The sequence below is a fragment of the Ailuropoda melanoleuca genome, chromosome 9 (assembly GCF_002007445.2).
Source record: "Ailuropoda melanoleuca isolate Jingjing chromosome 9, ASM200744v2, whole genome shotgun sequence".
NCBI classification, from domain to species: Eukaryota; Metazoa; Chordata; class Mammalia; order Carnivora; family Ursidae; genus Ailuropoda; species Ailuropoda melanoleuca.
In genome coordinates this window covers 5,516,173-5,543,252 of record NC_048226.1, presented here as the reverse complement: position 1 = coordinate 5,543,252, position 27,080 = coordinate 5,516,173, and the positions used below count along the sequence as shown (strand labels likewise).

The following is a 27,080-nucleotide window of genomic DNA, read 5'->3' as shown; positions in this document are numbered from 1 at the left end:
CCTTTCTTGGTAAACTCAGAAACATTGGACCCTCCCTCCCATTCCTCTTCCTTCTTTCTTTCCTCCCCTCCTTCTGTGCTGCCCTCCCCCTCGCTCCAGCTCTGTTTCCCTCTTCCTTTCCCATTGCTTTCATCTGGGGGAAAACCCTTCCCATGTTTGCTGGGTGACATTTCCCAACCATTCATTAGGTGCTGTTTGATTTAAACGTCCCTTTGAATGAGCAAGAATGCTCCTTGGATTTCCAGAGCCTCTCTCTGAAGTGGCTCAAGCAAGCACCTTCCCCCACTAAGGGACGTCCCTTCAGTGGCCTCTGGCTCCGTCCAGATGGTCTCTGCCCATTGGGAGCCTGGAATGAATTCTCATTGTTAGCATTTGTCACTCACCATGTCCTGCCCACATTCAGCTGTCAGCCCTACTGGCCACAGTGGAAAGAAAGCCTGCTCTATTCTTCCTTGTGACACCGTTCGTGCCCTGGTGACAAACCTGGCCATGGTTCCCAAAGATGGAGGTTTCCAGGCTTCCACAGAGGGCCGAGAGCTGGGGGTGGGGACTGTGGAGGAGTTAAACAGATAAGCCCAGCGGGACGCTGTCCCAGCCTGCCTTCACCCTGGCCACACTGTAACCAGAAGGACATTCCGAGCAGCCACGAGATCACAATGGTCCCTTGCCTAAAACCGTCCTCTGGCTTCCTGATGCCTGAGAATGGCATGCAGACCCTTATGCGGCCTTCGAGGCCCTGTCCTCCCAGAGAGGCAGGCAGCCCGGGGTTGCTGAAGTGACTCTTGAGTCCCACCTCAGAGGACGGGCGGGAGGAGGGGCAGCAGGACAGAGAGAATATCCGTCTCAGCTCTGACCTCGTTCCTTAGGGGCTGGTACTCCACCTGGTGCACATTCCAATCACCCAAGGGCTTTGCAAATTACCAGAGCCTCTGCAGATGGGCCCATCCTGGGTGTTTTCATTTGCTCCCCCGGGGCAGCAAGTCCGGGCATCCCCTGTGAGCACTTGAGATGGCCTCAGTGAGAACGCACTGGCACTTTCCTCTGGTGACAGGAAGTCTGCTTTAATCAACCCTGAGCCTCTGGCCAGAATGAACTAAGGGAGCCCTAAGCAGGGATGGGATCCCTAGAGAGTCAGCTGGCAGGGCCCATGTTCAGAAAGGGAAACTGAGGCCTCCTGACCAGGGAACATCACCACTGGGTAGCAGAGCCTGGGGTTTCCAGCCTTCGCCACCACCCGGTTAGGATGGAATGAGGGCTGAGCCCGTGCGTTCCCGTCCAGATGATCTGAACGGACACTTCGTGGTTCCGTTAGATCATCTTCAGCACCATGATCCCCACAATCCGAATCCTTTTCTCTGACCTTCAGATGTGGGGTACCAGGATCTGGGCTTCTGTCCTCAAAGATCTCAGGATCCAGGGGGCTGATGGGCCCAGGCATAAAGTATTGAAATCGACATGCGGGAGATGGGCTTGAGAGGGAAGAAATGAGCTCCTCCAGGGGCCGACCCGAGAGGAAGCCATGCCCAGGTGCTGACTTCCCTTTGGCCCTCATGCAGCTCGGCGGATGGGGTGGGGCCAGCTGTGCCGAGGCTGGCCTTCAGCAGGCTTGCCTGTGTCGTCCAGCGAGCCGTCCAGGTATTCCCTGTGTGTGCCGTGCAGATCGGATCGGGGCACACAGCATGACCCCCATCCTCATAACGGGCATGTCAAGTCTGCGTTGGGCAGGTTGGGGAACAAACCAAAGACGGGCCCAACAAATGCAAAGAAAAGAACAAGTCACACTTTGCCTGCAGGGTCTGTTTCCTCATCACTTTGTATTTTGAAAATGTCAAGCCTAACTGAAAAGCTAAGAACCTCCATCTAGGTTCACCAATTATTAACATTTTGCTATGTTTGCTTTGTCTCGCTCTCTTTCAGATGGTTTTGCTGAATCATTTGAAAGTGAGTTACGAGCAGCATGATACTTCACCCCTCAATACCTCAGCAGGTGTCTTTTAGGGGCAAGAACGTTCCCCTTGTAGCTGCAATGCCATCATCATGCCTAAAAAAATGACCATTATTCAATAATATATGATAAAATATATATAATCATATGATATTCCCCAGCTATCCTCCAAACAACTGTTTTTAGGTTCTTTTCCTGATCCAGAAAGGCTCATGTGTTACACTTGGTTATGTTTCTTTAGCTTCTTTTAATCTAGAACAGTCCCCCTGCTTTGTGTGCGTGCTGGTGGCTTTGAAGAGCCCAGGCAGGCCAGCTGTCTTGTAGAATGGATTCTGGCTTTGTCTTTGATGGAGTCCGTACAAGTTAAGTTTGCATGGTTTTGAAACTCGCCTGATATTTCCTTCATTGTGTCCAAAAAAGTCCAAAGGCAGAGGGTACAGTTAGGGGTGTCTCCTTTGTCTCCTACCCTTGTGCAAGTCATGGGATGTCCTGTCCAGCCACCAGAAGAAGAGGTGGCTTTAGTAACATTACGTTATATTTATAAAATGTTGCAGCTGACTGTGAAAATTATTTCACTTGACCCGCACCAAACCTGGCCGAATCGGGCAGGCATTCTCTGTCCACTGAGTGGATGGGGCCCTGAGAGGTTGAGTTCATGTCCAAGTCCCCATGGTGGGCAGAACTGCCCCGGAGCCCAGCCCTTCTGACCCACGCTGGGGCTTCCCATGCCACTGCACTGAAATGGCAGCTGGGAGACTGGGTAAGTTACAAGGTCGTGTCACCGAACCTCAGCCCTGGCCCCCGCACCTGCGTCCCCGAGTGCTAAACAGAACATGGGATATACTCTCCTAGGATCGAACCTGTCTTGACAGTCATGAGCTTAGTGACTGAAAGGACGTACGGAGGTGCGGGAGCGGCTCGCCCCACCCTGACTGGTCCCATGCTGCCGTCGGGTAGGTTTGCATCCCTCGCCGTCCTTCTCATCTGCAGCTTGCATCTGCCGGTCTGGGAAGCCAGTCACACAAGCTTGTTAGAACTGAGTCCAGAGGCTGCAGGGGAGGGGTATTGTCCGTGGAGGGGAGAGTAACTGCAAAGACCCCTCTTGGAGGCACCCTCGGCCGATTAACTTCTGGGCTTACTGAGCTGTTTGGTACCTTCCACTGGTCCCTGGTTTAGGGAGAAGTGAGGTTGCCAGAGAAGAGACTTCTGGACAAGTGGGGTGTTGCTGTCACAGGTTTCAAGTTTAAAAGGTCTAGAAAAAACCGTAATGGACAGCGAAGTGGCGGGTGGGAAGAGTCGGCATGTGCCTGTGAGTGCCGGAGCGAGAGGGCACTTTGGACATGGTGGCCTGGATGCCGAGGATCAAGGCGGGGTTAGCTAGGGCTGGGGCGTGGCCAGGGTTCCTGGGGCTCAGGTCTGTATGCCCCGACCACCACCCTCACTGCAGGTAGTTTACACTGTATTCGCACGCACACCAGTTTCCCTGAGGATCTAGGCCCCTGCCCGAGAACGGCACCCCAGTCTCTGGACCTCCTCGTCCCCCAGAGCAAGGTCGTTAGTGCTCCGGATCTTGTTGTTAAAGCCACATGCCAATATCCTGCAGGTTTTTAACCCCAAGGTACTTTCCCCCCATTCTGTTCTGTCTAATCGTGTTACCTTGGGCCGGAGCCCACTGAATCGTGCTCTTTCTAGAGGAGATTTCTGTTCTCACAAATGTATAAGCACGGTGCCCTTTCTGTTTCTCAACTGAGTTCTCCAGAAAGATCCCAGTTCGGCCTAACAGTGCGTCCTTTGCCAAGTCTGTTTTGCTTGTTTGCTTGCTTTTCATTTTGTTTTTTTATCAAACTAATCCATATGCATCTTTTTTAATGTCAGACAATACTAAAAGCTGGGTCGGGAGGAAGCAGCAGGCCCCTCCCGCCTTCTTGCCCACTGCAGCCCTCCAGACCCATAAATGACTTCTCAGTTCTTTTTATTTCTCCTCAGTTATTCACCTCCACATTTTGAAACCTATCCTTCCACTTCTCCATTTAGCAATTTTGGACATTGTCTGTTGCCTCCGCATTCTTGCCCTTTCTGCTAATATTATTCTATCACAATTTGGGGTTAAACTCACAATGTTAATACTATTGGTTCATCGCCGAGCCTAGTACTGAGCTACATCATTCCTTCTTTAAAAAGAGTTCATTGTTTTTCTCAGCAGCTTAGTTTTCTGCGTCTATTTCTGATTCTTCCCAATACACCAAAGGATCGAGAAAACATCTATCAGGTGTTTTATCTGTAGTTCATTGATCAATTCCATTTTTTTTCCCTAGACACTGGGGTATCTCGCCAGTGAAATTCTTTAAAGCTTTCTCAAAACAAATGAAAATCTAGTTCGTTTAAAAGGATTACAATAACTCCATGCCCCCTCGTCTGAAAAGGTTTCCCTGACCCCCCCAACTCCCCCCGCCAGGCTGCCCCTCCTCAGGGCCCCCACAGCCCCCTCACACGAAATTGTAATCACCTGTTTCCTTGCCTGTGCTCCCCCTGCACCATGAGCTCCCGAGCGCAAGCCTTGGTCTTCTTGTTCACTGCATTCTTTAGGAATGCACAAGAGCGGGCTGGCACATAGCAGGCACTCAATAAATATTTGTTGGAATTTGCATTTGTTGGATTGAAAGGCAAGAGTAATTACCACCACCCTGGTGGTGCAGGGAAATTTCCGACCCTGCGCTCCTTTGCATTTTCCATGTGCCTGATCTCTCGGCTTCCTTGTTGGGTTTGGAGGCCTTTCTGGGCCGGTTCCAACTTAATAGCCCTTCCCAGATGAAGCCAGCAAAGGCAGGGTTTCCTTTCCCAGCTCGGTGGTGCACCCCACCCCCACCCCCCACTAGATTGGCCTCAAGCGTGTCGGGGCCTCCGATTGGTCCTTGTCACTTTCTAATCCCAGCCCACGCCACTGAGCTCTGCACAGACTGATTGTTCAATAGAGGAGTGAGGGTGAGCCTCGCTCAATCAATCAATCAATAAACCAATCAGTCTTCCTGCACCCAGCCTCTCTGTTCCCAGGCATTTCTCATTATCCAGCGTCTGGATGATCAGAAGGAAAAAGGAACCTCTGCATAAAGGTGACCCCATTTCGGGTTTCGTCAAGACTCGCTGAGTATTGAAAGACAAGAGAGTGAGACCAGGAAAGACAAAGAAAGGGGGACCAGGGACATTCACCCGTGATCTCAGAGGGACACCTTGGGAGCCATTTGGTCACTAGACTGAGGGCTGTGTGCGGGTAGGCAGGGTCCTGTGCACTGTGTTACCCGGAGCATAGCACCGGGCTGAGCCCACGGGAGAGACCCGGTCATGACTGCAGGGAGGAACGAGGGACCTGGGCTCCTTGGGGCACCCATGTATCTTGCAGTCTTTGGGTCTTGGCTAACTCAGGAAAGTGCTGATCTGTGAGGAGGCCACAGAGGCCCCTCCCTTGTAAGCACAGCCATCCCCCCGCCCTGCAGCTAATGAAAAGAACTCACCCACCTCTCACCCTCCCAGCCTGAGCAGTGCTTCCTCTTGGCAGTCCCTGCAGAGGACCCCCCACCCCCATCCCAGAGCCAGTAGAGTGTCATTCATTTCACAAGTACCATGTGCCTTCTGCTCCACGGCCCAGCCCAGACCGGCCTCCAGCCAGAGCAGCCCCCCTGCTCAGACCCTCCTCCTAGGCCCTCCCGCCTGGGCCCTCAGCTCTCAGTCAGAGCAGGACAACCACGAGGGCCAAGCCGCCCGTGGAGACCAGGCCTCCCCGACAGCCGTCGCAGCCTGCAGCCCTCTCCGCCTTGGCTCACCCAGGACCCTGAAATAAAGCTGATGGCCGCCGGCCTGTGCCCCCACTCCCCAAGAGGGAGCACCGCTCTTGCGGGTGTCGTGAGTTTCGGGGGAAGCCTTTCATGCCGCTCTTTGATGCTTCTCCAGTGGAACTGAATTTATTTTTTGTATTTTTAGGAATTAACTTGCGGTTCTCAGCCTCTCCCTCCCTCCCTTTCTCCCCAGAAAGGGGAGAAGGAAAAATGAAGAAAAGGGTCTGCATTGTCGCCGTGATTGGCACGAGTGTGAATGAGGGGTCACCGCCTCGGCTGCTCCTTTTCAAGTGCTCTCCTCTCCCCTGCACGCCGTATTCACGCGGAACACTCTTCCTTTCAAAGCTCCCCTCTTTCTCTCCTGCTTTGTCTCTCCGCTCTCCTTCCCTTCACGCTCTGCCTTTCATTCTGAGCCCTGCCCGGCTCCCTCGGGGACCACTCTCCTCCCGCTCTCCTTCCCCCCTTCTTCCTCTTCTATTCAGTTCTTTTTGCCTCTTTCTTTCTCCTTTTTTCTTTTTCTTTTTGAATAGTGCTTCTGTTTTCAAGGGATGGAACGAACAGAGAAGTCGGTTTATTTGAGCAGGGAGAATGTGAATGTGTTCATTTTCCTCCGTTGCTCTAAATGTGTAAAAGGAAAAAAAAAAAAAAAAAGCCGTGTGGGACATGGTTTCCTCCAGGCTCCCACTTTGAGAGGGAAGGGTGCTTAGAAAGGGGCTCCGCCAGACCAGAGGGAGCTGCTCACAGGCAGACGGTTCTCCCTGGGAAGGCCCGCATCCGTCAGCAGGGATGGCTGACTAAAGGGCCAGTCCTGCCCCTGCAGGATTCAGACGTGGCCCTGGGGACCGGCTCCCTCTCTGCCTGGCCACAGGGTGGGCCTCGATGTGAGGGTCAAGGTCTGAGGTGGATGCGGACCGCCCACCCAAACCTCCCTCTTCTGTGAGAGCCTGGCTTTCCTGCAAGGGTAGGGGTGTGCGGGCTGAGCGTGGGGAAGAAGGCCGGGTCCACACGCACTGCCACAGTTGTCTTGTGTGGCCTCAGCCCCTGGGGATGGCAGGTCCTGCATCGGCTGGCTCTGGGGTCCTGCAGAGGGGACTGAAAACCTGGAACGGCAGAAAGGAGGACACTGAGAAGGTCTGATGGCTCCCAGGAGGCGAGCCATCCTTGGAGTTTAGACTGGTGGTTGACAGGTTTGACACCTAGGAAATGCTGCGGAGTGGGGAATAGAGGCATTGCATCAGTCTAGTGACATTAGCACAGAGGGGGGAGTCTGAGGAAGCCTTGGTAAGACCGGACAGCAGAGCCCACTGGGATGAAGGAGCAGAGACAGAGGGAAGCCGTGAGTGGCCTGGAGCCCGGGGAAGATGGCGGGGCTGCTGCCAAGTCCCAGATCAAAGCCTCTGTGTTTGGAGGCGTTCACCTAGGATGTCCAATGGGAGGGACAGAGAGCAGGGGTCCAAGAGATGGTGGAGGACGTGGGACCTGACCCCCTGTTCAGGGGTAGAGAGAAGGCAAGAAATCGGGCACCGCCAGGGGCTGCAGCCAGGCTGTGGTGAAGAAGGCCTGGAGCCTGAGGCCCGAGAGGGAACGCGTGTGAGTGGATCAGGGTTACCTGAGGAGTGTGGGGGAGGCAGGCGTGCAGGAGAGAGGGGTGAGGTCTGGGGGTCCATTTCTCCCCCAAAAAGGGCTGGCTTCAGGCTGCAGGTCTGGGAGACCAGGAGGAAGGGCTCAGTCACCTGGGGGGATATGGGGATCCCTGGGAAGGAGCCCTGGGGTGTGAGTGGCCTGCGTGATGTGGAGCGAGGATGCTGGCATAAGCCACAAGGCCAAAGTGGAGGCCCTGCCTGGTGGGAGGCTCCCTCCTCTGCCACACCCGCACAGCTGGCCCAGGGTCGGTGCTTCGTGCAAATGTTTGTTGAGGTGTGAACTGGATTTGTCCTTAGCAGACGTCGGATGGTTACAGCACAGTACACAGCCGAGTGCTAGGTAGAGTGGAAAGCCCATACCAAGCGGGGCCCGTCCCCTACCTGCTGAGGGCACAGGGTATTGAGGGAAGGGGGAGGTCTCCTCCCCTAGGAAGACTGGGACAGGGTTCCAGCCACGTCTGTGGCGGAAGGTAGAGGGAGGAGGGTGGCAGGGGCAGGTCAGGGTAGGAACAATGAGCAGGCTCCTCTGTGGCCACTGGGGTCCAGGTGGAGGAAGAGCTTCGGGGAGGGGGCTCCCCCCGCACACCCCGAAGGGTGGTTTGTTCAGGAAACATACCTGGAGCATGAACCGTGTCCTCACTCTGGGGCTGGGGGACTGGGCGAAGTGGACTGTGGGTAAAGGTAGCAGGAAATGCAGTTATCTGGGGGAGGTTTAGGATTGGGACTCCAGGGAAGGAGGGAGAAGCCTGGGGAGCTGGTGTTGTCCCTGCTGGAAAGATCTGAGACCGGGGCCAAGCGAGAAGGCCGCCCCTGCTCTTCCTGGCCCCACCTGCTTCTCAAGACACCTGCTGGCAAAACTGAAGGTTGCAAGAGTTAGGGGTGCTGGCTGCCTGGCAGGTTTTTCCGGTTTGGGCCAGAACATCTCCTTACACCCCATGAAGGCGCCAGCAGCCACCACCCCGGCCTGCAGATGAAAGGGGAGCAGCTCCCGGCAGAGGGGTTCAGGGTCTGCATCTGTGGAAAGGCTTTTAGAGGCAGGTGTGTCTCGTGGGCCCTGGCCACCAGGATGGCAGAGGAGCTGGTGGTCAGTCCCCCTTCGAGAACTGGCACCAAGGAGCGCCGCTCCTCCAGGAACTTGCTCTGTGGCCCCAGCATGGTGCCAAGTGCTAATAATAGCAGCAAACAGGCGTGCCAGGTTCTTCTGTGAGCACTTCGCATTTTTTAGCTTGTAAGGCAGATGCTGTGCGTACCACCCCACTTTCGTCGAGAGAAGTCGTCACACCTCTGGGAGTGAACGGGGCAGGACTGAACTCAGGCCTTCGGAAACCAGTCTGGACTCTACACCAGTGCTTCTACTTTAAAAGGACTCTTACTTGTAATCCTTCCAGACCAGCACCTTATCAGCCCTGCCTGCACATCCTAGCAATGTCAAGTTGCTGTAAAAGTTTCTAAATGCCACCTGCTCGGGGCACCTGGCTGGCTCAGGAGGGTTAGTGCCCGACTCTTCGTTTCCGCTCAGGTCATGATCTCGGGGTGGTGAGCTCGAGCCCTGCGCCAGGCTCCATGGTCAGCAGGGAGCCTGCTTGAGATTCTTTCCCTCGCCCTCTCCCCCTCCCCCCACAGTTCTCTCTCTCTCTCTCTCTCTCTCTCAGATAAGTAAATAAATCTTTATTAAAAAAAAAAAAAACCAAACCCTAAATGCTACCTGCTCACGTCGGTATGGAAGCAGTCCCAGGGAGCACTGCTCTAAAGGTGTTCTTAATCTTTCTGTGCCTCAGTTTCCTTATTTGTGAGACAGGGGTAATGGTACTAGGACCAACCACACAGACAGTGGTCAGGACTCAGTTAGGTAATGCCCTTCGAGCTGGCACAGCCGGCACTGTAGCTCCCAGGACAGCCAGCCTGTCCGCTAATGTCGGGATCCCCATCCCCTGTCTGTGGAGCAGGAGCGGGGACTGCCCACGCCGGGGCGCCCGCACACACCACATCGGCCCCCAGTGGAGAGGATCTGGGCATTGTGCCGGGGGAGCTTTGTAAACGGCGCAGGGCCTGTCCCCTCCACCGCCGACCTAGCTCTCAGAGTCCCAGAAGAGCTCATGTTCGTCCTGCACTTGGCACCCAGATCCAGGGGCGTTTGGAGGAGGGGCTCTGCCCAGCCTCCCGGAGGCAGGGCCTTGCTGCAGCACGTGGAGAAGGGTGACCCTTGCCCCCTGACCTGTGCATGTGTCCCTGAGGGTGGTTTTCTCACAAGAAGTTTCGTGGGCATTTTTGTTCCAGGGAATCCTGGCCAGCACGTGGGTGGGGGGCGGGGGGGGAGTGTGTCTCATTCTCCCCTTCACCTTGTGACCCATCCATCAGGGCTGTTTGATGACGGTGGGTCATCCCAGCTCTGAGAGATGGGGTAGGTGCCCAGGGATCCCAGAAATCGACAACACGCGTGAGGGGAGTTGTTTTGTGATTTGTTTGGGAATTCGGTCTTTGGAGCTGCGTTGATGGGTTGTAAAGTTTCAGAAAAGAGATGATGTCTGGCACGTATGAGGAGGGCTTCCTGACTCTCCAAGGGCTCCACTCTGGGTCCTGGGGCCCGAGGGACCGTCATAGCCCAGAAGCACGGGAACGCCCATCCCCAGACAAGCCAGGGGCTCCTTTGCAGGCTGAGAACTAAACTAGAACCTTCTGTAAGGTCAGGTTCATTTCCAGCTCTCTCCCCGTGCACCTGATTTTGCTGCTTTCTCTCCTTCACAATAGCAGATGCTTTTTCCAAGTGGTCATGCTCATTCATGGGAGTGGTAGGAGTGTATTTTTCGTAGTAATAAGTACATGCCAGATATTTTAGGGTCCTAGGTGATTCACATTGTGTGTGCACATATATCGTAGTGGTGAAACCAAAATAATCACCATTTACCAACCGCCAGCCCTCATGTCAGGTACTTTCATTCCGTGATCTTCTTTAATCTTCTCTACCATTCTGTGGGGCAGGCAGCTGGTATCCCCATTTTACAGTTGAGCAAACTGAGGCTCTGAGAGCTGAAGCAAGTCACCCAAGGCCATTCAGCCAGGCAGTGGCCGGGCTGACTCCACATCCCGCAGGACAGTGGGGAGGAAGCCTTCAAGTTGGACCACAGACACCTCTGGTGAAGGCCGGATAGTTGTTTGTTTTATAACTGTCACCTCCACTAGAGTCATTTTGGCCCTTGGGTCCCAGCACCACATGCATTTGAAATTTTGCACCCGGGGATCCACAACGCAGAGCTCACCACTCTGCAGGTGAGGCCTCTGGAACCCCTGAGTGTCGTCCTTTGTGATCTAGATTGTAGAGGAAACCAGATCGCGCTTTGGGCTGAGCAAGGGCCTCTCCTTTCCTCCCTCCCAGGCCCCCCTGCCTTCCCAGACTCCCCTCACCTCTCCTCCAACCTGCAGATGGGGCTTGCCTTGGCCCACCACATTCGCTCCCAGGACCCTACCGACACAGCAGCCCCCCGGCTGGGATGCCCAGCCCGCCTTCCCTGCCAGCCTCTCGCCTAGCCTCTTAACTCACAGTTGCACTGTGGGTTCCCTCCACCCCTGGTGCATTCCTCCCCGGCCAGTCTGCGGGGTCCGCGAGTGTGCATATGCACGCGGGCTCCCACCCTTTGCGTGGGCCCCATCCCTCGCCTCGCTGCATGAAGGTGACTGAGAATGGATGGGTTTGCACATTGCTCCTGCTTGCCGGTGATTATAGCCTGTTTGGTTGGTGTGCATGTCTGACGTCGGCCTGTGTACGCTGTTAGCCTAAATGTTGGGCCAGCTGTCCCTCCCCCCAGGAGATACATGGAGGCTTTACGTGAATGAGAGAGGCATTTTTTTATTCCTCTCCTGGCATAAATCCGTTCTGTAGTTGGGTGTGTGGGTGACTGCAAAATAAATGTTGATTACGGCATGGGCATCAGGAGGCAGCCGTGCCAGGGCCTGTGCCGGGACGGAGGCCCCAGGGTGACTCACACCGGCAGCGGTGGGAAAGAAGGGGAGTGGTCTGGGCCCAGGCCACCCTCCTCCTTCAGGCTCGTCCCTCAGCACCTTCTCTGCCCGCTGCTCTTCTGTTCTCCTTGCTTTCCCTCATCCCTGCTCTGCCTCCAGCCCGGCAGGCCCTCTTCAGTTCTGCGTCTCTGGGAGTGGGGCTTCCTGGCCAGCCTCCCCCATCTCGAGGCTTCCCCACCCCTCCACCCGACCTCTGTGTACTGAGCACCAGGGATCATGCTTGCTGGGCTAGTGAGCTCAGTCGAACCTCCTGATAGCTCTGGACAACAGGAACCTTTGTCCCCTATCACAGAAGAGACCGGCTCGCACCAACCAACGTGTGAGGGGTGCGGCCAACTCTACAGCCCGTGCTCGGAGCTCTGTGACCTCCCGAAGTGCCACTGGACAAGGAAGAAAGTTCCTCACCCCTTAAGTTGAGATGGAGGGGGAAAAAGCAACGTTACTTTGTCCTTTTGTGGTACCCCACACATTTAGGGCTCATTTGCTGTCTGCTATTTTGCTCTCTCTTTCGTGGTTCTTAGTCTTGTCTTTCTAACCAAATTGTGAGGTCCCTGTGAGTGGGGATATTGGGGTCCCACCCGCTGCCAGCACCTGCCTGGCCCAACAGAGTGGACGGTCATAGGAGGAAGACGAACAATAGCTTCCAGAAGCCGAGTCCTTACTGCGCTCCAGCTGTGTTATCAAATTCTATCTCCCCTATGTCCTTGCCCTTCAAAGCATGAGCATTTAAGTTAGACCCAAGAAGGAAACCCAAACTCCTCCTTTCTCTGGTGATCTGGTGACATCGGGGCGGGTCACCGGACTCCTCTGTAAAGTGGGTCCTGTTATGAGGATCCCACACTTTACATACATGATCTTACCAGCTACAAGCCTGACCTGAAGGAGGAGCTTTATGGCAGGGCCTTTTCATATCCCTACTCCATTTTACAGATGGGGAAACAGAGTCCCAAGGAGGTTGAGGAAATTTCTCAAGGTCACACAGCTCATAAGTGGCAGAGATAGGGGTGCAGGCCGGGCCTGCCAGCCTGAGAGCCAGGTTCCTCCCCACTCTGTCCATCTGTAGAGCCAGTGGCTGTCCCTCCGTATTCGCCCATCCGCATTTGCTGCTTCCTATCTCTTCCTCCTCAGGCCTTGCTCCCGGGTGGGGTTCCGGAGGTGCTAAGCCAGCCTCTTCAGGGAGAAGCAGGGCTGTTGTGTCATTGGTGCCTCTGTGGGCTCAGCAAGCCTGGGCGCCGGGACCTGCCATCTCCCGTGGCCAGGCCTTGCCAGCTGCTCCAGGCAGGGTAGGCTGGGAACTCCTCCAGCAGAACCTTGGAGGTCCGGGACTTAGGGAACCAACACCAGGCCCGAGACCCTGGCCCAGCAACCAGTCACAACTCCCACAGAGGCTTCCAAGCCTGTGGGCTCCCAAAGATCCAGGATCTCTTTCTTCTCCAGGTGACTTTTGTCTCAGAGGAGAGCAATACCATTTTCCACCAGGCTATCTATTCTCTCTGTCACTTTGAGACGCTGGGGCCACAGCAATAATCGGCTTGCTTGTAATTTCGGTGGTAAATCTCTTTGTTTCTCCTGTCATTTCTGATCACTCCAGATTGAGCACAGAAATGCAGAAGGCAGGATGGGGTGGGGAGGCTGCTGGGCCAGGGCTAGGCCTGACCCTCCCCTCCTGGGGGCACAGGAAGAAGGGACATAACAGGGGAAGAACATGATTATAATCAGTTCGAAGCCCGCCTTTACCTCTTACTGACTGCGTGATTTGGAAAAGCTACATCTTTTCCAAGCCTCAGTTTGCCCATCCGTAAAATGAAAATTAAGATGCACATCTCCATGGGAGGGCCTGTATTGTGTGCCTGGTCCATCACAGAAGCTCTGTAAATGATGGCTGAAAGGGAATGAGCTGGCCACCTTATTCCTGCCTTAAACCGTGGGACGCAGAGCTGGTTAGGAGAGTGGATACTTCCTTTTCTCAGAAGCAGTTTAGGATTGTGGTAAAGAGTGAGTCTTGAAGAATGGGTGAATCCCCCATCCTGTCTGGAGCAGGAGTGTACCTTGCCTGTATATTGGGCATCGCGTGGGCTGCAGTGTGGGGCCTGGGGCAGGCGTCTCGGGGCTGTGTGCACGTGGACTTTCGAGGGCCGCACTGAGGAGGGATTGTGGACCTGGCTTATCCCTTGCTCTAGGTCCTGCCCTTGCTGCATCCCAAGGGGGCCTCTGGCGTGTCCCCCAGCCCAGCCTCAGGAAAGCAGGGTGCCTGCCCCCGGTGAGCCTTCACGGGGACACCTCCCAGCTGTCCTCCCCGGCGTGTGTCTGCCTCCTCCCTTCTACAGGTGAGGTCGCAGGGCGCCTGCATAGTGGCAGGCAGGGGGCACATTCTGGGGTCGCTCTGTATCCGTTTCTTTAGGTTACCTAAGAGAAAGGTGGCTGGGACTGAACTGGAGAAGCCAGGCCTGGCGAAATGGGGGTTTCTTTTCCCTCCTTCCTTTTTCTTTTTTCTTGAACAAGAGATAAATAAATGTCACTCCGAGATGACAAGAGAACGTTGAAAGAGATAAAAGCATAGCAAAAGGGAGTGAGAGACCAGAAGCAAAGGACAGAGGGGTATGTGGACCATACCCTGCGAGGAGGGGAGAGATGAAAGGGGAAAGAGGAGATGGGAGCGCAGGACCGAGTGGCAGAGCAGAGGATGGGGTTGCCACGGAAACGGAAGGAGGGGAGGAATAGAGGGAGAGGAAGACAGGATGGAGAAGGATGAGGTCTCTGAGAGGGCGGGGCCTGGTGAGGAGGAAGGGAAGCCAGGAGGGGCTCTCGGGGCTGACTCTGGCCCTGGAGGGGAAACTGAGGTCAGCAGGGATAGAAGATACAACCCAGAAACCTCGTCCCCACCCAGAGCTGGCCCAGGCCCTCGGGAGACCCAGCTGGAGTCAGCTGCACCCACCCCGCAGGGGCTGCTCTCTCCAAGCCTCCGTTTCCACAACTGCCCAACGGAAATGGTCCTCCCGACCCCACAGGGCTGCCCGGAAGCCTAGAAACTGTGTGCTCATCACAGGGACTGGCAAAATTCCAAGTCCAATAAATGCCCCTATCATTTCTTCATCTGTGATTCTTACCTTTGTCCCATGAACTTGTAAGCCCAAGTTTTGTTTGTCTTTCCCTATGACATTAAGCTGGTGATCTTTGGGTCCAGCACGGGGTAGTTGTTTGGAGGGCAGATGTGCTTTTTGCTTCTGTGAATTGGAGGAAAGACATGGAGTTTTCCAGAAACATGAGGCCGACCGTCCCTTCTCCTGGGAACAGGCACTGGTCCTGGAGCTCAAGGAGAGAAAGTCTAGGCTCAGGGGAGGAGGCTGGTTCCACCTGGGGCTCAGCAAAGGGCCTCTTTTTTTTCTTTGCACTTAAATATGGGTATTCTCAAAAGGACAGCGTTCATTCTAGATGGGCAGTCTGCTGGGAACACTCTGGGGAAGCACACCGACGCACTGTTTGCCCCGGCTTTGTCCGCTGTGATCTAACCCAAGTCAAGACAGCAAGCCAATAGCTACATAAAGAGATATATCATTACGATTTTTAATAAGGTCCAGGAAGGGAAAGTATTACATGTATAACTTCTTAGAACTTGGGGGAGTCCGACCCTTTTGGGGTCTTGGGGAGAGTCAGGGAAGGCTTCCTGAGGAAGGGCTACCCCGTTGAAAGGTGAAAGATGAGGAAGAGCATTCCAGGGGGCACAGCATATGAAAAGGCTGTGTGCGGGCAGGTCTGTTGAAGATGAAAAAAGCCCATGTGTCTGGGGGGTGATGAGTAAGGGGACAAGCAGCACCGTGTGCACCGGCCACATGGCCAGAGACCAATCACACAAGTTCTTCTAAGTCCTTCATGGATGTCTGCACTTGACTGCGGGAGCAGGGGAAGTGGCTGGGGTCCTAAGCAGGGGGAGCCAGGACTGTTTTAGCATTTGAGGTCAAGGGGCAGCTGTGAGGGCGAACTCTTGCGAGCTCAAGACACTTCTGCAGGTTGGTGGAATCCTTTGCTGCCCAATCCCACCGTGCCCACCCTCGAGGCCCTCAGACCATGGAAGGCAGACACCCCAGTGGGGGAGCCTGAGTGTGGAGTGGCTACCATGTTTGTTGACATGGTTGGACAGAAACATAGCCAGAATCAAGAGCTGGCGGGTTCGTCCCCGTGGTGGGGGGAGGGCTCGGGGCCTCACTTCCCACAGCTCTAAATGATGGCATTGGACAGGAGGGTCCACAGAGTTCCTTCCAGCCCTGCCAATGAAGATTCCAAAGCCAGCCTTGAGGGTACACAGCCAAAGTGGCTGCAGTGAGGGGCCTTCAGCAGAGCCACTGTCCCGCTGTGGGAGAACCGAGCTTTCTTCCTTTGTGGTAAAGAAACAGACGCATCTGCCCAGGGAGCCGGTGGGGCATCAGGTAGGAGGACCTGAGGCCCATGGCTTCTGGGGGCCTGGTGACTTGAGATCAGAGACACCACATTCCTCCCACACCAGCATAAGGGGACGCTGCCCTGGGTCCTGTGGGCAGTTCTGCAGGTGGCGTGGCATTTGCTCCCATAATTTCTGCATCAGATGCCTGGGTCATTTTTAGGCAGGCTCATTTCTACAAGGGTCAGAGGAGGACACCCCCAGCTCACCTCAGGACAGAGGGGGTTGACTGTCAGCAAGCGATCCCCAGGCTAGAAGCAGGGGCAGTCCCCATCCAGGGACCAGGGCTGCCTCAGTCCTCCTCTGGCCAGGGCTCTGCTCCTCTGGAGTGCGGTGGCCTCCCCCTCCTACTCCTCAGAGAGCCAGGCGCAGTCCCCAGTCCCCCCCACACCTCAGGCTTGCTCAGGCGCTCTGCCCACTCGTGTCCTGGCCTGACTCCATCTCACGGCCACCTGCACAAATTCCCTGTGCACCTGCTCCTGTGGTCGAGGGTGCGAGGTCTGATGCATGGCCGTTTCCAAGAGAGGAACCCGTCTGGGCGAAGTCCGCTTGGGGCATGGGGAGGAGCAGGCCAAGGTCTGGGTCCAGCTCCCGTGTGCACCGCCTGTGCGGGGTGAGCTGTGTGGGTGGCCGTGCGCTGGGAGTGGGGCAGCCGCCCTAGGGGAGGGAGAGGAAGGAGCCCACGCAGGGTGGGCTGTCACAGCTTCAGGGAGGTAGGGGCCTCCTTTTTAATTCCAGTTACTTAGCATCAAGTGTTACATAGTTCCAGGTGCGCAATGTAGTGGTTCGACATCTTCCATACATCACCCAGTGCTCATCGCCAGTGCGCCCCTGAATCCCCAACCCGTTTCCCAGCCCCCCGCCCCCCTCCCCTCTGGGGACCAGCAGTGTGTTCTCCAGAGTTACCTGTTTCTTGGTTTGCGTCTCTCTTTTTTTTCCTTTGCTCCTTTGTTTCTTACATTCCACATGTTAGTAAAGTGGGGTACTCGTAGTTCACCTTCAGGGCCCGGTCACTGTGAGGGTGCTCATCAGATCTTACTAATTAATTAATTTGGAGAATCGGGATCAGTTGGGGAGGTTTTGGGAAAATAGGATGCCCAGGGGCGCCTGGCTGGCTCCACGGGAAGAGCGTGCGACCCTTGATCTCGGGGTCATGAGTTCGAGCCCCGTGTTGGGTGTAGAGATTACTAAAAATAAATAGATCAACTTAAAAAGAAAGAAAATAGGATGTCGAGGTGCCTTCCCCGGAGAGTCCAGGCCCAGGCACTGGTGCTGTTAATTAAGCGATGTGTTTGGCCCCTGTGAAGCCGGGATGTGTGCCCTCGGGAGAGTTTGAGCCTGAGAGGTCACACAGATACAGTGGGCCCAAGGTTGTGCCTCTCGCCACAGGGACTCCATCCCTTGTTTCCTTGGGTGTAGGGGTCACCGCGACCTCCCTGGAGGAGGGGCCTCACACGGTGGCTGCTCTATGGCATCCAGGCCCCCTTCAGCCCTCGGTTGTAAAGCAGAGGTATGGCTCCCAGGATGGGTCTCAGTGCCCCGGGCCTGGGAGATCAAGAAGGAAAGGGCTTTCAGAATGGGCCTGTGGGAGGAACTGGCCCGCCTGTGAGGGTGTTGCAGGTGGGAATAGCTCAGAGCGCCGGGGCCCAAGCCCCTGGGGACTCTGCCAGAGCAAAACCTTCTCTGGGCAGCCTGAAGTCCACCCCTGTGGAGGAGGGAGGACTGTCCCAGGGTGAGGCAGGTAGAGGGGCAGAGAAGAGCAAAGCATCTGTGGAACTCCCAGGCAAGGATTTCCCCCAGGTCTCATTCATTCATCCTGGGTGCCTCCGTGGCTGTCCGCTCTTTTCTCCCGCTTCCCCTAGCCGGTGTCTCTTGCCCAGGACGCTCCCCTGAGGGGCCCACTCTGCTCCCACTACAGCCACTATCCTCTGGGTGGGCCGGCTGCTGGTGAGATGATCGTAAACATACAGTTATGAATCAGCGTGAATTGTACCGAGTTCGCCAGAGAAATAGAACCAGTAGGATATATATATATATCCACAAAGAGAGATTTATTTTAAGGAATTGGCTCACCCAATTGTGGGGGCTGGCAAGTCCGAAATCTGCAGGGCAGGCTGGCAAGCTGGCAGGCTGGCAAAGCGGGCAGGATTTCCATGATTCGGTCTTCAGGCAGAATCCCTTCTTCTCTGGGAAACCTCAGCTGTTCTCTGAAGGCTTCAACTGATTGAATGAGACCTGCCGACATTAAGGAGGGCAGTCAGCCTTCCTTCAAGTCAGCTGGTTGTAGATGTTAATCACATCCCCAGGATAGTTCACAGCAACATCCAGATCAGTGTTTGAGCAAACAACGGGGCACCACGGCCCAGCCAAGGCTATAAGAAAATTAACCTGAGGGCCTCAGGCTGTGGAAGAGGCCCTTACCCTGCCCACGGGCTAAGGAATGCTTCCCTGGAGTGGGGAATACTAAAGGATGAGGGGGTATTCAGTCAGTGCAGAGGAAGGGTGGGCCTGGCAGAGGAGTCAGCCTGTGCAAAGGCCCTGAGGTCAGAAACAGGTGTGTGTGGGGGGGTGTGTACACGTGTGCATGCAAACACTTCAGAGAGGCAGGAAGGCTTGATGGAGGAACAGGTGGAGCCTAGCTGGGGGCAACACTGAGCAGCAGACTGAGACATGAGGACCTCCTCCTACAGGCCTTGTGGCTGAGGGTAGGCTCTGGGGCCCACCACCTACACTCTAGTCCTTGCCTCACGCTCTCACTGTGTGACCTTGTACCAGTCCCCTCCTTGGACCTCACTTTCCTTACCTGTAAAAAGAAGTGGCTGGACACAGTGTACGTTTACATCAGGCCCTTGTGTGGTTTGTGGGTTGGTGGTGCTGTGTTGGTGGCCCAGCCACTCTGACTCCTGGAGGCGGGCTCAGCAATTCGGTCCATAGAGGAAAGGGGAAGCTGAGGCAGACAGAGACTCACACACTTCCCCCTTGGCTGCCACGCCCCACCCCCACCTGCCCCCTCCGCACGGACCTCACACTGCCAGTCCAGTGAGGCCCAGGGCTGGCAGAAGTGAGACTGTGGCAAGGAGCCCCGAGGTTTGCACAAGACTCCAGCCCTGGCTTTTGCTTCCTCTTCCTTTCTGGGGATTCACCTTGAAGTCTGCAGTGAGCAAGACAGCCCAGGACACAGAGGGCAGTTTTGCTATGAGGGCTTACAGCCCCAGATGTACCTGGGACTGCCTTTTCTCCTCCCCGGGCCCAGCTACCCTCCCACCCCACTCCAGGCTCCCCTTCTCCAGACCCAGGGGTGGAGGGCCCAGCCGCAGGCACCCAACACATGTGCATATCCCCCCCTCCCCAGCAGTGCAGCTGGTGGGGGGGGGGCAGAAAGGGAAGCCACATTCCAGAGGGTGCAAATGCCAGAACGAGGAGTGAGACCATCCTCTGTTCTCTACTGGGCACTGAACTGTCTCCGTGGGGCCCCAGCCCTCAGCCCTGCCCCCACCCCACCCCGGAGATCCTGGCTTCCATTGTTAACTGGGCTCACTCGGGGCAGCTCCTTGAGGCCAGCAACTTTATTTTGCTTTCTGCTGTATCCCTACAACCAAGACCAGTCCCCAGCACCTAGTGGGTACCCAGGAGCTGTGGCTGAGGCAGTGATTCAGTGGCAGGACTGGAGACAGCCTCTGAGCCACCTGGTGGTTCAAGGCCAAGATGAAGGGGCCTAGGGCCACACCTGCCCTCCCAGCGGAAGTCTGGAGCAGCATGCAGCCTGTGTAAGAGGACAGGCCCTGACACCTACTAGACTGTCAGGGGTCGTCATTGCAGTAAATGGATCACGGGGCACATGGGGACATCCCAAGGCTGAGCTGGCAGAAGTCCCAGGTCATTCCTATGCTGTCAGTTGGTTTTTGAGAAGATGCCCTGGTGGTAGAATTTAGTCAAAGGATAACCTGCTGGTCACTTCCTTCCCAGAAGCCCCAAGCCAGACCAGGCCTCCAGTGCCTTCTGCCCTACCGTCTGTGTTCTAGGGACACTGGCCCCCCCGAGCTCTCCAGCCCTCTCCTGCTCTCAGAGCGGGGATGTGTGGAGGGGGTCTCACTGACGGGAAAGGCGCTTCCAGAGCAGTGTGGGGGGAGCCACATCTTGCAGAGGGGACCCTGGGTGACAGGCAGGTAGGCCAAGGACTAACCTGCCCTCAACGTTCCAAGAAGCCACTTGTGCCCTTTTTACAGATGAGGAAACAAAGACCTTGTGCGGTCAGGTGACTTGTCCAAGGTCACACAGCAAGTCACCCATTAATGCATTTGACAAGAGTGTCGGTGTTGACAGGAACCCCTATAGTATAGCAGTAGGTGAAGTGACAGGTAGGATCCCTGTCCTGGTGGGCAAGGCCTCCTGCTGGGCCTCAGAGGGTGAGGCTTAGGACCCTCCCCAGGGGGCTGGCCTGGGTGACGCTGGGCCCTGGGAAATAGAGCTGCTCTTCCTTCCCTCCCCTTCCTCTGCTTTTGTTTCTTGGCCTCCACAGCTTCTCTCCCTCTCCCCTCTTCTCCCCCTTACCCCTTCCTCTCTCTCCTGCCTCCTCCTTACTCTCTCCCCCTACCTCCTCCCTCCCCCTCTTCCCTTCTCTCCCCTTTCCCCCCCATGGCCTCCCTTCCCCCCACCCCCAGTCCCAGTCTTTATGCTATAACCAAGCAGCTATTCTATCTCCTCTATTTTTCTGCCTTTGCCATGTCCTTTCCCTCCACGCGGGGAACCAGGGGTGTCCTGGCAGGACGCCGAGGTGCACCCTGCCCAGATCGATGCCCCTCACCTCCTAGCGAGCCCGTGGAGAGCCCATGGGGGTCTGAGCTCCTTCTCTGGGACACTGGTGAGCTTTGGTTCTGAGCCCCAGCACAAGTGTGGGGTCGGAGGCCTTGCCCTGAGAGGGGAGGCAGCACAAGGGGGGCCTTGAGGAGGGGGTGCCAGCACACAGGTGGTGCACACCTGACAGGCTGTCCTCCGGGCGACACTGGGTTGCAGAGTCCCCACCTTCCCACTCGTTTCTGTGTCTGGTAGACAGATCATGCATGCAAAATGCAGGTAAATTAGATTCCCTCTGTCTTCTTTCCCTGAGCCTCAGTCTCAACAAACAGAGCCCGTCTGACACACACATGTGCACGCACACCGGCCTGGCCGCCCCAGTGAACATGCGCTTACGGGGCGTGGGGGGGTGGTTCTGCTCAGGCAAGTGTCTGCCGGCACACAGGAAGGAGGGGGGTTCTGAGTGGCCAGGCAGGCACGGGGCTGATGCAGGGTTCCAGCAAGAAGGGAGGTCTGAGTAGAGAGCCATGGAGGGGCTCTGGCTGCCCTGGAGGGGTGTCCGGACCAGCCGGACAGGGACAGCTCTGAGGCTTCCCAGTTGCAGGTCACCCGGAGCCGTGAGCACCTGCTGGCTCCTCGGAACCTGGGAGCGACAGGGCAGCACCTGGGAGCCAAGGCCGGGCTCAGAGCTGTGACACGACCTACCAGGTTGCACAGGTTAAAGGAGCAGAGCTGGAAGCTTTGGGGCCTACATGGGGCCGGGCTGTAGGGCCCACAGGCCTGGGTGCAGACCCACATCTGCTCTGACGGGACCCTCGAGCATGTGACTGAGGCCCTGGATTCCTGGGCTGTGAAATGGGGTGCATCCCGCCCCACCCCCCTTGGGGTTGTTGTTAGGGTTAAATGGCTCACCTGGAACCTGGTGAGCCCCAGTAATGGGAAGCTAGCTCTTCTGCCCGCACTGAGGGTTAGTGTTGGCAGGCCTGGGTCCCACCCCACGAGGGCACAAACCCCTCATAAGCAAGAACTGCGGGCAGGTCCCCTTTCACACCCAGGCGTAGGCTCCTGTCACAGAAACATGGGCTGCAGCCCCAGAGTCAAAACTGCCTGCCTGTGCCAGAGGAAGGGGACGCCTGGTGGGCCGGGGGCAGGTGGGATCATCAGGAGAGGCCCCTTTCACTCTTCAAGGTCACTCCTAGCGGGGATGATAAACTGGACAATGACCTGCCCCACGGGGGACCTCGCCAGGCCTGCGCCCCCGCTCCCACGGCTCCTGCTGCCAGAGGGATGACGGTTTCTTTGCTCCCATTCCCTTGAGGCTGCTGGGGGGGGGTGCTGGCTTTGGGGCCGCGGAGAGGAGGACAGAGAGGGAACTAACATTTTACACTGCCGTCCTCGCTCTGCTCACCACCCCATGGGTGGGCACTGCATCCCCTCCGCACTGATGAAGAAGCAGGCTGGGGGGTGCTGGGGGCCGCAGCTGAGCAAGAAAAGGGCAAAATCCGGGCTTGAACTCCAAACCCAGGGCCAAGTCCCCAGCACCGGCTCCGCGGCTGGGGATGAGTTGGTCCTGACTTCAGGGAAGTCTAGAAAAAGTGCTGAGCGTGCTGTTTGCTCAAACCCACAGCTGGCATGAGGGCTGTGTCAGACTGGGTGCTGCGTCAGACTGGCCATCGGCGGGGGGCGGGGGAGACGGTGCTACCCCACTGGGTGGCTGCGGTGGGCACAGCGGTCTCCTCTGAGGACTCTGTGAGGCGGGGGGGGCTGCCTCACCCACCTCGCACCTCCGAGCACAGGACCTGACCCAGAGCTGGGATTTAGCAAGTATTTGTTGCACAAAGAAATGAATGAGTTCTCATCGCAGAAGCACCCCAACCTTTGCCGAACAGGGGGCCCCGGAGTGGAGACGTCTCTCTGCTCTGTGGCCTTCATCAGGAAAACCTTCCAGAGATCTGGGCAAATAAGTTAATTGTTTGCATTTGGTGAGGGCTTTTTAATTAACGAATCCCCTTTGCCTAGTTACAACCTCTGGGCTCTCGCGATCCTTCGAAGGGTAGGTCGGTTTAAGATGGAGAAACTGAGGCGCAGAGTGACTTTGAAGTGACCCTTCTTAGCCCCTTGTAAGTGACAGAACTTGGACTTGGGGCTGAGCGGCCTTCCAACAGGGGTGGTGGGGGTGGGCTGAATGAGGTTTAGCCCCTCCGGCCTGTTCCCGGTGGACCCTGAACCTGAGTCAGTTTCTGTTCCACCTGACCCTTCCACGAGAGCCTGGCTTGAAGATTAATAGTTTAATCTTTAGTGTCCGTTTCAAGGAAGCTAAATTCCTGTCTGGGGTATTTTATTTTTAGCCAGCTTCAGGAAGGGGAAGCTCCACTGGCCTGGGGTGGGAGGGAGACACGAAGCCCCGAGCCAGTTTCCTGAGGAAGGGCCGCAGCCCGCCATGCGCCTGACCCTGACCCTGGAAGCAGAGCTGGCCAGGCAGCCAGGAGCCACCCCAGTAACACCTTTCCCTTTCCTATGGAGCACTTCTGATGTGTCTGCGCCGAGCAAGGGTGGGCCTTGCAATCATGATGAGTGTCCCAGGCCCGGGAGGAGGCCCTCCCACAACCGGGGCACACGCTGCAGCCCAGGGGAGGCCCAGAGAGAGAGGGCCCGGCGGGAGGGCTGGGGAGTCCCAGGAACAGGTGGAATTTGAGGGAAACCTGGGAGGCTGGTGGAGGAGCGGGAGCTCAGTGGCACCAATGGGAGAACCATGTGCAAAGGCTGGTTACACAGACTGTGCCCGCAAGAAGGCAGGGAGCCGGTGCACCTGGGGTTTGGAACCGGGGGGAGAGGGGGCAGTTGGACCTGGGCAGGTGGGTGCGTTGGCTTTTTTAGAAGAACGTGGCGGGTCAGAGGGCATGCCTGCGAACCTGGGAGCCGGCTTTTGTATTCGTTTGAGGGAGTGCTCTCAGACCTGTTAGCCATCACGGGGCCTTCTATCAGATCACATCCTACGTGGAACGCCAGTGCACAAATGAGGGAAAGCTGTACTTTTAATCGGCATAAATATAGATATTTAAATGTGTAACCCTTAGCTAATGCAGAACGATCACCTGTTGTGAGAGACACAGTTGCGTAGCATCAGGCTTCATTGATAGGTGGTAACCGCCAAGAGCGACCTTGGCACCTAATTTACTTTTGTGTGTTGCCTTGTTTTTGCCATATATATATATAAGATATATATGTATATATATCTTATATATATATATATTATTTTCCCCCACCTCATTCTCCCCTGGCAATATATATACTTTATAAAAACCAAAACACCTCACTCATATGGTCAAGCCATTACAAATGGTGACAGTGTTTAACACCTCACTGTATGGTCTCAAGGTCCGTGCAAAATTAATTACTTTGGGACCAAAGCCAGGGGGGCTACAGAATGTGCTGAAGCGAGATGTGTATTACATTCGAGAGTAGACAGGTTCTCTAAAATCGATTTTTAAAAGAGAGGAATCTTTATTTTGTGCAATTTTAAATCAGCTTTTTTGAAGGACCTCTGGAAAGACATTGTGGGGAACATGGTTTGAGAACCGCTGTGGCAATGCCACCTTCTTGTTACAGGTGGGAGGACTGAGGCCAGCAAGGGGGCAGGGCTGATCCAGGATCCCACAGGGTGATAGAGAACATGGTCAGATACACAGAGGGGGGGTCCCCGTAATTATAAGTGTGTCCAGTTCCCATGGCAGGAGGGGAAACACAGGAGGGACAGACGCCCCCCAGACTAGCCAGGCCCCTGCGGAATGCGTGTGTGTCTGTTGTGTGTGCAGCCTGGAGCCGGCAGTATTAACGCTCCCTTCTCCTCCTGCAGCGATGACCTCCTAGCCAGCCATCACGGGATGGAGGGCTTCATGGACTCAGGGACACAGACGGATGCCGTGGTGGTGCTGTCCTTGGCTCAGGCCGCCGTGCTGGGCCTGGTCTCAGAAAATGAGCTCTTCGGAGCCACCATAAGCCCCGAAGCCTTCTACCCGGACCTGGGGCCCGAGCTGTCCGGGACGGCCATGGGGGAGCCCGGGCCCCCGGGCCCCGACGTCTACCAGCTGGCCTGCAACGGGAGGGCCCTGGAGGAGCCGGCAGAAGAGGAGGTGCTGGAGGTGGAGGCGGCCTTCGAGAAGCACACCCGGCGGAAGACGCGGCCGCCCGTGCGGCTGGTGCCCAAGGTCAAGTTTGAGAAGGTGGACGAGGAGGAGCAGGAGGTCTATGAGGTGTCCGTGCCCGGGGACGACAAGGACGCGGGCCCGGCGGAGGCCCCTGCGGAGGTGGCCGGCGGCGGCTGCGAGGCCCTGGTGCAGAGCAGCGCCGTCAAGATGATCGACCTCAGCGCCTTCAGCCGCAAGCCCCGGACGCTGCGCCACCTGCCCCGAGCCGCGAGGCCGGAGCTGGACGCGGCCCCCTACGACCCCCACTTCCCCGACCCGGCCCGGGACGGCTTCCCAGAGCCCGGCATGGCGCTGCCCGGGCCGGAGGCCTTGCCCTCCGAGTGCGGCTTCGAGCCACCCCACCTGGCCCCCCTGAGCGATCCCGAGGCCCCGCCCACCATGGAGTCCCCGGAGCCCGTGAAGCCGGAGCAGGGCTTCGTGTGGCAGGAGGCGGGCGAGTTTGAGGCGGACGCGGCCGGCTCGACGGTGGAGCGCCACAAGAAGGCCCAGCTGGACCGGCTGGACATCAACGTGCAGATCGACGACTCCTACCTGGTGGAGGCGGGCGACCGCCAGAAGCGCTGGCAGTGCCGCATGTGCGAGAAGTCCTACACGTCCAAGTACAACCTGGTGACGCACATCCTGGGCCACAACGGCATCAAGCCGCACTCGTGCCCGCACTGCAGCAAGCTCTTCAAGCAGCCCAGCCACCTGCAGACGCACCTGCTGACGCACCAGGGCACCCGGCCGCACAAGTGCCAGGTGTGCCAGAAGGCCTTCACGCAGACAAGCCACCTCAAGCGCCACATGCTGCTGCACTCGGAGGTCAAGCCCTACAGCTGCCACTTCTGCGGCCGCGGCTTCGCCTACCCCAGCGAGCTCAAGGCCCACGAGGTGAAGCACGAGAGCGGCCGCTGCCACGTCTGCGTGGAGTGTGGCCTGGACTTCTCCACCCTGACCCAGCTCAAGCGCCACCTGGCCTCCCACCAGGGCCCCACCCTCTACCAGTGCCTCGAGTGCGACAAGTCCTTCCACTACCGCAGCCAGCTGCAGAACCACATGCTCAAACACCAGAACGTGCGGCCCTTCGTGTGCACGGAGTGCGGCATGGAGTTCAGCCAGATCCACCACCTCAAGCAGCACTCCCTCACCCACAAGGTAGGGCTGGCGCCTCTGCCCCTCCCCACCACATCCTCCCTAGCGGCTCTCCCACCCCCAGGGGCCTTGCCTGAGGCTCCTCCCTCTCCTCCTGCTGGCCTTTCATCCAGTGCTTCCCAAAGGCCTGCTTCAGAGCATGTAGGGGACGCTCTGACGGGACGCAGATGAACGCGTCCTAACATTTATAGTTACATATTCATTCGCAGGAGTATTAGGGAAAAAATAACAATTGAAATTCAGGGGGGGTTTAATAGTAAAACTTACTTTTTTGAAGTTGTTGAATGAAATGTTGGAGGAACCCCGGCAGGCCCCAGGGAACCCGGTTGGAGAATCATTAAAGCAGCCTGTCCTCCAGGAGCGCAGAGGCCAGGAGGCCACGGGGCAGTGGACGAGACGGTCAGAAGGAGAGAAGGTTTCCTTTGCTCCTTGTTATGACAAAACTGTATCAAAACCTGTGACTTCCCTTTAGGAAAAAGCTTAAATGTATTTCATTTTAAAAGGGAACAGACAGAAGGAAAAATATTTGTGATGGAAAAGGACATAAACAAGGCAGAACAGTTTGTAGGGGTGGAAGGTGGAGCTGTCCTTGTCCACTGTGTCCCTGACACATCACTTTGACCCACTGTCCCCCACTGTCCTCCCCTTCCCTTCCGGTCACCAGCCACCCTGCCTTTCAGCCACCGTCACCCCCTCCCAGAGGCCCTTCTGTCCAGATGGAATGAGGCCTCTAGGGTCCCACAGGCTCGCTCGGCACTTAGCCTACCCCATCGTTTCCACCCCAAATCCAACCAGCTTCACGTTTTGCAGCTCAAGGTGCAAGAGAACTTCCTCGTTCCATGATGGCAGCCATAGGGCCACTTGGGGTCCAGCCTGAGTCCTCACCTCTCACAGTGGACGCAGCAGTGAGTGGGGCAGCCAGAGCCTGCTAGCCCAAGGATCTAGCCTTCCCTGCCCTGGGAACATCTTCTACTAGAGCAGAGATGACTTGCAGGTTTTTGCAGCTGCTCCCCCGGTCGGTTGGTAAAGCTGCCCAGAGTGTGATGTTAAGAAGGATTCTGAAGCCGAGTCTGG

At 56.5% G+C, this 27,080-nt stretch overlaps 1 protein-coding gene across 3 annotated transcripts in view; it reads left to right on the top strand.

The window, feature by feature from the left end:
• ZNF710 (zinc finger protein 710) overlaps window positions 1-27,080 on the top strand; it is a 62,299-nt gene that overhangs the window by 26,563 nt on the left and 8,656 nt on the right. For all 3 annotated transcript variants that reach the window (XM_034667868.1, XM_034667869.1, XM_034667871.1), the window contains exon 2: window positions 24,521-26,009. In XM_034667868.1, the coding sequence (XP_034523759.1) occupies window positions 24,521-26,009 (1,489 nt within the window). The remainder of the gene's footprint in view (window positions 1-24,520; window positions 26,010-27,080) is intronic.